The sequence below is a fragment of the Nerophis lumbriciformis genome, linkage group LG01, assembly GCF_033978685.3.
Source record: "Nerophis lumbriciformis linkage group LG01, RoL_Nlum_v2.1, whole genome shotgun sequence".
Lineage (NCBI taxonomy): Eukaryota > Metazoa > Chordata > Actinopteri > Syngnathiformes > Syngnathidae > Nerophis > Nerophis lumbriciformis.
Window position 1 is genome coordinate 55,396,842 of NC_084548.2, and position 11,957 is coordinate 55,408,798.

The window sequence follows — 11,957 nt, forward strand, 5'->3', positions numbered from 1 at the left end:
ATTTTTCCAAATAGTTCAAGAAAGACCACTACAAATGAGCAATATTTTGCACTGTTATACAATTTAATAAATCAGAAATTGATGACATAGTGCGGTATTTTACTTCTTTATCTCTTTTTTTCAACCAAAAATGCTTTGCTCTGATTAGGGGGTACTTGAATTAAAAAGATGTTCACAGGGGGTACATCACTGAAAAAAGGTTGAGAACCACTGTTCTAGACTATCCTCAAGCCGCTTTCTGACCGTCTCTTCAGGATGCACCGTTTTGTGGACGGTCTTATTTTCGTGCCCCCACTTCTACTGCGTCTTCTTCCCGTCGTCCATGTTGTGGTTTTAAGCGCTTCGATCTTGAGTCTTCCGACAGATATAAGTTAGAACTATGCGCTACTTTGTATTAGAAATGGCAACAGAAGAGGATACATGTGCATGTACGAGCCAGTCTGCCCCACGAAGAAAGGATAAAGAAAAATAATACATTTATTGACTACAACGTGGGACTACAATGGCGGAATTGTGCAAAACTCGTCGGGTCAAACTTTCCTGTTTACGGAGATATCCGCTGACGTTCCAAGTGGGACAAATTTCATAAAAGTCTCGTTTGAAGGACGTATGAAGAAAGGCAATATTGTTTTATAAATATCTCTGCCGTGCTTTCATGGTTTGATTTCAGATTTTAGAGAATTATGATGATCCTAAATACACAAAAAACGGTACTAATAGGTAAGAAAAGTTGTAGGCAATGTTCCCTCTAATTTTTCATGTGTCTGAGCAAACACAAAAACTCCTTGAGCATTCAGTGGAGCACATGTGAGCAACATCACACGTGGCAATACCAGCAGCACACCTGTCTCAAACCAATCTTTTATAATAACACTCAAATGAGAGGAGTCATTTCCATGAGAATATTTTGTAATATTAGTGATTTGGCCCACTTGTAATGAAAATAAAAGAAATCTTGTTTTTGTTTGTTTGCACAATGAAATGTAAGCATAGGATGAAGTGTGCATTCCTGTAACTTTCTCTAGTAACAGCATTCCATGATTAATATCAATAAATTAACATTAATAATTAATGACAGTAGAATAAGCACACATATGATTGAGGAGTCATAGTGTAACTTTGTGTGGTGTTTGAGTTGTCCGACTTTTTGTGTGGCCATAAACGCACCAGTGGCTTCGTGGTATGCATGTTGGTGACAGATGACAAGTTGGTTTTGGCCTGGTCTGTACGGCAGAAAATGACTAGTTTTTCGAGATAGAAGTTTTTTACTCATGTTTTTGGTGTGGTTATGGCCGAATATAAACAGTTTTGCTCAATAAAGTGATCGATATAATTCCTGTCCTCGAAGCATCTCGATAGACGTTACAATAATTGAACGGTGCTCAATTGAACGGTGCTCAATTGAACGGTGTTGGCGAACACCTTTAGGGCCGCTTGTTGTCACTGTCACTCAGAGTTGCATTGCAAAATTACACAGAATAAATGTGTTTATTTTGTTAAGAATTCAGATGGGATTTGATTTGGTGCGCGGCATATATTTGCTGTGCGCAGAGGACGCTTGAGCAGTGCGCAATTGCGCAGGCGCGCACCTTAGAGGGAACGTTGGTTGTAGGTCCCCTTTAAGTCATGACACATGGGGATATCGTTCTTAACCACAAGGCAGCTAGAGTGTCCGCCCTGAGATCGGTAGGTCGTGAGTTCAAACCCCGACCGAGTCATACCAAAGACTATAACAATGGGACCCATTACCTCCCTGCTTGGCACTCAGCATCAAGGGTTAGAATTGGGGGTTAAATCACCAAAAATGATTCCTGAGCATGGCCACCGCTGCTGCTCACTGCTCCCCTCACCTCCCAGGTTGTAAACAAGGGGATGGGTCAAATGCAGAGGTTAATTTCACCACACCTAGTGTGTGTGTGACAATCATTGGTACTTTAACTTTGAGAAGATGTACTGTAATAAAAATGGTTGTTGAAATGGTTCATATCCCAGTATGCATTTCCTCATTCTATTTATATCTATGAGCTAAATTGTAAGAAATATGTTACCTTTCACCAGACTCATGTTTCAGGTTCTAAAGGCAGCATAGGAAAAGTGCTCGGTTAAATGTAGTTCTAGTTCAATGTTGTAATAGTGTTCGCACTCCCTATTACTAAATAATGTATTCTCTGTCAGACCCTGGACGATTGAGACAAACTGCAGCATAATGTGTGTGTGAAACACTGTCATGAAACTTTTAACATTTTATCTATCATTTATGTTTCTATCATTCCTTCCCGACCATTATTCTTCTGATCTGTTCTTTCTTTGGGGAGCCACACACTTCCAGTTAGACTGACATAGCACGAAGAGCAAGTGCAGTATGAGATACTGTGTAGTAGAACTTGTCCTGACTTACCAGTAACTGACTGCCATCCTTGCTCCCGACAGGCAGCAAAACTCCCCATGTCAATCATCATCGTTGGAGTCGGCCAAGCTGAGTTTGATGGTGAGAGCGGCAACTGATATGTGTACATTTTCCATTACAGTTTCAAAGTTTATACTTCTTGAACAAGTGTCAGCCCAAACAGAGCATTATTGTCTTTGTATTATCTGAACGCGTGACACAGGGGGTCCTCAGGTTACGAACGAGTTCCGTTCTCACGACGGTCATGTAAGTCGGAACTTATATCTAAATTACAGCTAGTTATGTCACTCACACTGTGCACAAAACACACAAAGGACTTGAAATACAGCCAGAAAAAGATTAAATACACCAATTACAGGAAAAGATGATACAAAAGAGAGAACAACTCCTTACTTTTATCCCTGTGGTTGTCTTGCCAGGAGGGAGAGACAAGCTTATTATGAGGAATACCTTTCAAGAGAGAGACCACTACACTGTTTTGATATTAATAACTGTCGTTTTCTTAGTAGAAGGTCACATGATTGTACAAAGATACCTTCCTTCTCCTTGTTTATTGTCCCAGCGTTTGAGTGGCTTGGTTCAGGTACAGCCAATGCTGTTGGCCCTCTCTGCTGGCCTAACATAACCAGAAATCATGATAATAATTAAAGATAAAATAATTGTTTTAATTTACTTTCTTTAAATATCTAAAATGATTCATATTCTATGTCATATTGTGCTCGTTCCAGTGCTGTTGTTTTTAGTTTTAGTTTGTATCCAATCAGAATTCAGCTGGCTTATGTTGCTATGCTGTACAAAATCTGCCTGGGGCCTTCATAATCAACAATGCGGGCGTCAGTGCACTGTAAGCGATCAGGGATATACAGTTGATAGACAGTTGTGATAGCTAATCAGATCACTAATTGTTGACAGCAACTAAAAGTTGTACACTCTTGTTGTTAAAGTGTGTCATGCTTGTCATTTAATTAACATTGTTACATGTGTATTTGTCGCCATCATGTGGTCAGGGCAGTTAATATATCTTTGAGAAGTGTGTACTTTGAATCAAACTTTATTGACCGGAAGTTGCATAAGCCAAGCGGAGAAATGTAGTGTATATGTTTTAATTGCTGATGCGTTTTAATTGATTTTTAAATGTGACAGAAAACTACCCATTTTGTATACTGTTGATGTTGTTCAATGCCCAGTAGAGTGTAAATGTGTTCCTGTATAGTATTTCCCCAGCAATGATCATGTGGTGACGTCAATGATGGTATTTTGAGAGGTAATCATTGAAGTCTGAAGTCTGGCCACTGTCTTTCCTTTTTGATTAAATTTGCAGTTTTATTAAAATGTGATTTAAGCAATAACATTTTTTTGTGTCTTGTAAGGGCTCCATTTAACTCTGTCTATCTTTAAACGTTTTATGCAACAAAAAAGAAATAAATATTGCTTAAAGTTTTGTTTACACAAAATATTGAAAAAGCACACATTTCATCATTTAAAGAACATCTGTAAAATTCTGCAGCAACCTTTAATATGCTTAAAATAGACACATCCCTTCTTACAATATATGCAGGAAATACTAATGTAATTTACATTTATATTGCAAAAAGAATGATTTTGTGTTTTATGTGACTCAAACTTGAACTAAAAAGAACAAACATGAGTGACGTCCTCCAATGTAGCGATACAGATACCTATTACTACTGTACTGTACTGTACTATGTATTATGGGGTGGTGTGGCTTAGATGGTAGAGCAACCTTCCAGCAACTTAAGGGTTTCTGGTTTGAGTCCAGCTTCCACCATCCTATTCAAGGCCGTTGTGTCCTTGGGCAAGACACCTTACCCACTTTGCTCCCAGTGCCGCTCACACTGGTTTATGAACCTGAATAAGTGCTTAGTGGTGGACAGAGGGACCGTAGGCGCAAATTGGCAGCCACACTTCCTTCAATCTACCCCAGGACAACTTTGGCCACCAACGTAGCTTCCCACCATCGTATTGTGAATGTGGAGTTAATGAACAACGTGTTGTCAGTTCTCTGTGAAGTACTTTGAGTGTCTCTATAAGCACAATGTAAATCTAATCCATTAAGGTAGGTAGGTCTTTATTGTCATTGCACAAGTACATCGGAACTTTGTTTTCAGCACAAACCCGTTCAAGATTAGACAAACAAACAGTGTACAGGGTTACAGAACAGGAACGCTGATGGGTCGCCGCAAGGCGCCCCGTAAAAGATGGGAAAAAGGTAAACGCTGGGGAAGGATGAGTAAAATAATTCAATCTAGACTGGGCTCCTAAGGGGGCCCAGTCTGGAGTGGGGAAAAAAAAATCTCCATAGCAAAGCGCTTATACATATAACAACATACATCTCGAGATATTTAGCAACAGAGGGGAGGGAGTGGGGGGCCACGGTTGTAGGCTGCAGCTCTTCAGGTGCTGCCCATCCGTCCATCTCCCCTAAGGGATTCGCGCCAAGGGCGTTGGATGGGGGTTAGGGTATGTGTGTGTGTGGCGTATATTTTAATAATTATTATTAAATTCGTTATTAGGTATTTCATCGTCTACGTATTACTCTATCTACTTTACGTACTACTTCCTCTATGTACTGTATTCTTTGGTCGCATACATGTAACTACAGTAGTTCTCTTTCTGGGAGTGCCTTTGTTACTGCAAATTTGTCATAACATGGAACGCCATAAATCCAGGACCCTATGTATATCGCTTGTATTAATCCCTCTAAGTGTGGCTAACGTTGTACCCACTAAATGTATAATATCAATAAAAGGGGTAAGTAAAGTGAATTTTGCTTTTGTTGCAGCCATGGTGGAGCTGGATGGTGATGACATCAGGATTTCCTCACGTGGAAAACTTGCAGAGAGAGACATTGTACAGGTGAAATAATAGTTAATAACGATTCGGATATAGCTCAAATAAAACAATTCTTACTACAACCATTATCTAATGTGACCAGACCACATGACTAAGAATGGGTACCTACTATATTTGAACCGATACATTACCAATTCCCAGTACCTGTCAATAATAAAATATATGTTTTTGTATACAACATTTACACTGTATTTATAATGATAACTGTGCTGTACAGTTGTTTACATCTTTGTTTTTTTTCACACTTGTGAGTGTCACTTGCAAGTATGCATTCATTTCAGTCTGTCCTCAATGTGTTGCCTGAGCCAGGAAGTAGTCCATTGCAATAAGATCAATGTGCCTCGCTTGTCTTTTGTTGAGCCCTGCAAAGTGTTTATACTGTAAGTACTATACTCATTACATGCTACCTGTTTGATTGTAACCTGCATCTTAGTTTCATTTTTGATCACAACGTTTGGAGGTGTTGAAATTGCCAATGCTAACCAGTAGCATGCGCATGACATATCTAATGTAAATTATCATCGAACTTGTTTTAAAGCTGGAGTCTTATTTTTGAGCGCTTTGTGTCAGGCATCCTTGCTTTGTTGGCATGGAAAATTGCAACATTATCTATAAGCAGTCTGCTATGTGACGTTTCTTGTAACCCAGGTATTAAAAATTGGTAGCGTTTTTTGATTTTACATGAATCGGAACAACCAACGGACTATTTTGTGCACCTCTAAAAGTACTGAATTTGGTACCCATCCCTACACATGACACACAAATTGTGTTGCATTTAGGCCTCAACAAAACATTTAGGTCAGTGGTTCTTAACCTGGGTTCGATCGAACCCTAGGGGTTTGGTGAGTCGGGCTCAGGGGTTCGGCGGAGGTCAAAACACACCTGACTTATCGTGTAAATAAAAACTTCTCCCTATCGGCGTATTACAGCAGAAGTCACACTGATTTGCAGGTGTGTAATTTGTTGTGAGTTTATGGACTGTGTTGGTTTTGTTCTTTGAACAAGGTGATGTTCATGCACGGTCCATTTTGTGCACCAATAAAAAAACATGGTAACACTTTTGTATGGGGAACATATTCACCATTAATTAGTTGCTTATTAACATGCAAATTAGTAACATATTGGCTCTTAACTAGTCATTATTAAGTACTTATTAATGCCTTATTCGGCATGGCCTTATTATAACCCTCTAACCCTGGCCCTAATCCTCTAACCCTAACCAAATAACTCTAAATTAAGTCTTTCTTACTTAGAATATGTTCCCCTAGTGTCCAAAAAAATCTAAATTAAGTCTTTGTTACTTAGAATATGTTCCAAAGTGTTACCAAAAACATATAACTTTGTCTTGAATTTGAAAAAAAAAAACATTTTATTTTTCACTAAAGAAGGGTTCGGTGAATGCGCATATGAAACTGGTGGGGTTCGGTACCTCCAACAAGGTTAAGAACCATTGATTTAGGTAAACGGCAGAATAAAAAACAATAAAGAGAATAATATAATATAAATGAAATAAAAAATAAAATATAGACAGACAATATCCACACTCACATTCACACACTAGGGCAAATTTAGTGTTGCCAATCCACCTATCCCCATGTCCAGAGTTTACCCCCCCCCCCACCTGAGTGCAGCTGTGATAGGATCCAGCACCCCCGCGACCAAGACAAGACAAAGAAGCAAGCAGGAGAGATAAGGGAGAGGAAAGGGGAGGGTCCGCCTTCCATGAGTGCCAATGAAAAGAGGTTATATAAGAAATGTAACTCACAGGTGTACAGCTGACTAAATAAATATAATTAAGTTCCCAGTAGTAATTCAACTCATGGGAGTCGCTGTATGTCACTTAGAAATTGGGGCTCTCAGCAGAATATTTATTTGGAACCTTTACTTACACATTTTCGTCACACTTTATGCAAAACTATTTTTATACGCTTTTGACCAAACTTGAATTTAATGTTATGAATATTTTGTGGAAAAAAAAAAATGAATTACTGGGAAATACATTGTTGAAAATGTTTTTTTAAAGAAAAAAAAACCTACTAAATTTGTTAGCCTCCTATACTCAATTCCAACCGTGGATTACAGTTAGTTAGTTAGAGACCAAGAAAAGAACCTCAAGCAAAGCACCAATACATATTACGAAATACAACTCGAGACTTGCAACAAGGGGGAGGGGGTGTGCATCCGGTCTGAAGCTGCCGCCCCCAGGGGCACTGCTCTATTTTCCGTTATACCATGTGGGGTGAAGCGTCCAAGGCGTGGGATGTGGGGGTTGCAGCATGTGTGTGTGTGGCGTGTATTTTCAGTAGTTACGTGTGTGTGTAAGCCTACAGAATGGCTTTGTTCAGCAACGCAATAACACAGCCAGTCAGTCCAACAAATGTCAACAAACAACAGGTGTGTGTCCATAAGAGACAAGGAAGAAGTTTGTTGCATCTTTGCTGCACTGTACCCTAGGTTGCTTGCAGCCAGGGTAAACGATTCAGAAAATAATGTTTGTGTTTCAGCGAGCGAAAACAAATTTAAACATTTCACCCTAATTTTCTATTTCTCGTCCTCAAATTCATCATACTTCGCAATCCAGTCCAAAATCACAAAAGTCTGAGCGCTCAGAGTTCTGCCCGCACCCTCCAATCATTTGTAGCCGCTTTAGGGTACCTTGAACGGCGGCCAGCATCTTCTAATTTGTCGATACACCAGGGCAACGCTTACTCCAATCAGCAGATGTCCTGTTATGATATGCTTCTGACGTCTTCAAAGTCTTTGACTAAAGGGGTTGACAGGGCACGCAGCTCTCCGCGGTTCCCCCGAACTCAAGATCTTGTGAATTTGATCAATTCAATTGTTTAGATTTTGGAGAGAAGTGCAAAAAAAGGCTACAATAAAGTTAAAACTAGACAAAACAAAAAAGCAAGCAGGAGAGATAAGGAAGAGGGGAAGGGGAAATGTCCGCCTTTGATGAGAGCCAGAGGGAAATTATCCTTGCTTTACATAACAATTGTGCATGATGGATAACATTACGGAAGACTGACTGTTTACCTTTTTATTTTTTTTTTATTTTTTATTTTTATTTTTTTGTCCTGTCCAGCTTCTCAGGCAAATCATTTAGTTGATGTAGATGCCCATGTCGGCTGTTCAGATTTACTTTACAAAAGAGAAGTGTAGGATACTTCTCTTGTTGCCTTATTTGTATTTGACTTTATTAAATGTATTTATATTATCATTTAGTGCAGCCGGGCCGGAGCAGGAGGGGATAGAAAGAGAAAAAAAAAGAAGACAGAGGGGGAAATTGTGGGGACAAGAGGGGGATTAGACAGAGAGACAAAAACAACAACAGCAAACAACAACAACAACAACAATAGAGCAACATCAGCAAATATGACATGTACAAATATGATGGTAAAAGAAATAGCAAATAAGGCTAAAAAAAGGCTAAAATAAAGTTAAGACTAGACAAAACAAAAAAGCAAGCAGGAGAGATAAGGAAGAGGGGAAGGGGAAATGTCCGCCTTTGATGAGAGCCAGAGGGAAATTATCCTTGCTTTACATAACAATTGTGCATGATGGATAACATTACGGAAGACTGACTGTTTACCTTTAACAGCTGAACATTTCTTGCAAAAATGAACAATGCAGCCAGGTAGACTCATCATCTTCTCATTCTTCTTCTTCTCTTCTCACTGGTTTCTCCTCCATCACACCAGTTTGTCCCATTCAGGGACTACATGGACCGCACAGGCAACCACGTTCTGAGCATGGCCCGCCTGGCTAAGGACGTACTGGCCGAAATCCCGGACCAGCTCATCTCCTACATGAAGAGCAGAGCCATTAAACCTAACACCGTCCCACCGGCTTACTTGCCTGACAACCATTTCCAAACCAACTCCGTCTGAAGCCCCGCCCCTCATGTACCGTTAGTCAAACCAACAGAGATGAGACTCCATTTCTATTTTGGAGCAAATGGATTTGGAGCTTTGAGGGCACCTGCAGGAGGAAGATGGAAGAGTTTTGGCGCTTGACTCCCGTTGGAGTCCGAGAGGGCGCTCAGAGGAGCCTTTAGGTGCCGTCATTGTTTGCTGTCAAAGTGGTGAGTGATGTCACGGATAGCAAGAGAATACTTAGGAAGGGCATAATTAATGTGCCAGTGTGTATCATGTTTGTGATACATTTGCAATTGATGTGTATTGATTTAGAAAATCATATGTATACTAATTTATTTATGTATTGCAGTAATTATTTATTCTCTTTAAACAGGGTTTTAGACGGTGGGTGGGGGGGATTCAAAAATCATATTTTATCTGGAGTTTTCCATCGTATATTTTATCTTATAATAATATAGAAAATACATCCCAATTTCTACTTTGATATAGACTGTAATATAAAAAAAAGCATGTAATATATATTCAGCATTTTATGAATTGTCTGACCATTTTTTGATTGCAAGTTACAATTCCAGTACCCTGTCTTCTTCTTCTAATTATAAGTATACCTATTTGTAGTATTTCTATCAAAACACTGCACTAATTACTACCCACATCGAAAGCACAATGGACATTATGTTAATAAGCTAAACAGTATTGTTTTGAAATGAACCAACCGCAGAATGAGTTCACAGCTGGAAGGCAGTGATTAGAAATAATATGTTATTAATGTATTCTTATGCTATTTATCAAAAACGCGTATGTTTACAAACAACACACACCTTTGTACTTGTTAGTGTATGGTGCACAAGAAGAAATCTTAAATCAAGCAAACAAATCACATGATTTAGGTTTTGAGTCATTGTGTGTAATCGTGACTCTATACTAACATTGTTGCAAAACTTAATGAAATATTTTACCATTGCATTCTTTGCTGATCACGCCGAACACAAGTACTGTAGCTACAAGGTAGTTCTCCATAATAAAAAAAAACTATATTTTTTCAACTAAAACTACACATTGAGTAGTATAAGACGCCGTACACTGCTTTTACTTCAATATTGTACAGTAGTTCACGCTATTATTTTTCCAAACATGTTATTAAGATGCACATATAGGACTGAATAAGACAGTTGTTCAACCAACACCGCCATTGTTTTGACTCGTTTCTCTCAGTCATGTGATCCAAATGTGCCTATAATATGGAAACATATCCAAATTCTCTTAGCCAGGTGTTATTCTCTCACGATGAAGATGCACACGTTGCTAAGGATAAAACTGTTGAGCAAGTAAGTGGAGGTTACACACGTGCTGTGTACTTTTTTTGTACTTCCCGCTCATCACTAGTAATATTATATAATATAAGGCAAGGTAACAGTATGGCTGAGCCTTTTACAGTACTCCTAGTCAAGACCTGTTTACAGTTCAACTGGGAAAATTTAGTTGTTTGCCTCGAGGAAGGAGTAAACATGCATTTGTTTTATTAAAAATACATATATTGCTCATCTGTAACTATTTGTCGCGTTCTTTGAGAATACGTAGTCATTTTGTGCGTAGGGTTGGTTTTGTTAGCCATTTAATGCAAATCAAAAATTCTGAAAACACCTCACACACCCTACTACATACTTGTATTGCTTAAATATGACGTAATATATCTCTACAAGAGGACACAAAAATAACGCATTTATTCTTTTGAAATATGAGGCCATGCTATTTTTGTTACGTAGCATATATAAATACCAGAATACCTCTATGGAAAACCATCCAAGCACATTAATAATTACAAGCAAGAAACCTTACGGTTTAAATATCTGGTGTAGTTATTATAACATCAAACACAATTTCCCCATACAAGGTCCTGAATTCTGTTCGATATGATACTTTGTTATTTTTTCTATGTGTGCACATCATGCATGTAACCAATACTTCTCTCATTTAAAGTAGACTTAGTCTGTTTTAAGTACCAAGACTCTAAGAATCTACTTGACACTTATGCAAATGTGAAACATAGTCATTTTAGAATGAAGATGTCAGTAAGTACAGTTATTCCCCCCACCCCTCACCCCTTCATTTTATTTCTAATTGTGTACATAATGTAACCCCACTGTACGGAATGTTCAGTGCCAAAAAAGTGCTCGTTCGAACTTGACATCTTTAGACCTTGTGCATGTGTGTGCCAAAAATGGCAGCAAATTGGGTAGTCTGCCATCATTTGACCCTATTAGCGCATCGGCCATATGCTTGACTTGTTCCTTGGGATGCTTCTTTGGCGATAACGAGCATCTCAAGCATGTTGCATCTCTGCTCTGGTCCCAAATCTGTTCCTCAGAGACACATACTGTACTGGTTTTTGCCACTGCTCCTCTTCTATCCCAGGTTGTTTACATACCTCTCTCGGTCTCTGACTTGCATGCTGAATTATTTCCAGACCAAGTGTTGGACATGATTGTCGTCATGCTGTGGTTTGTGAAATGCTTTGTAATGGATTGCCTTAAATTAAAGATTAATAAAAAATATTGACAAATTGGACCATGGTCATGATTTTGAACATGCTTGCAGGGTATGATTTTTTTTTTAATTTTAAAGGCCTACTGAAACCCACTACTACCGACCACACAGTCTGATAGTTTATATATCAATGATGAAATCTTAACATTGCAACACATGCCAATACGGCCGGGTTAGCTTACTAAAGTGCAATTTTAAATTTTGCGCGAAATATCCTGCTGAAAACGTCTCGGTATGATGACGCCTGCGTG

The 11,957-nt window shown here is 38.9% G+C and overlaps 1 protein-coding gene across 2 annotated transcripts in view; it reads left to right on the forward strand.

Moving 5' to 3' along the window:
- cpne5a (copine Va) overlaps nt 1-11,713 on the forward strand; it is a 217,765-nt gene extending 206,052 nt beyond the window's left edge. For both annotated transcript variants that reach the window (XM_061987293.2, XM_061987300.2), the window contains 3 exons: nt 2,431-2,488; nt 5,211-5,284; nt 8,983-11,713. In XM_061987293.2, the coding sequence (XP_061843277.1) occupies nt 2,431-2,488; nt 5,211-5,284; nt 8,983-9,171 (321 nt within the window). In that variant the 3' untranslated portion in view covers nt 9,172-11,713. The remainder of the gene's footprint in view (nt 1-2,430; nt 2,489-5,210; nt 5,285-8,982) is intronic.
- Nucleotides 11,714-11,957: the final 244 nt, after the last annotated feature.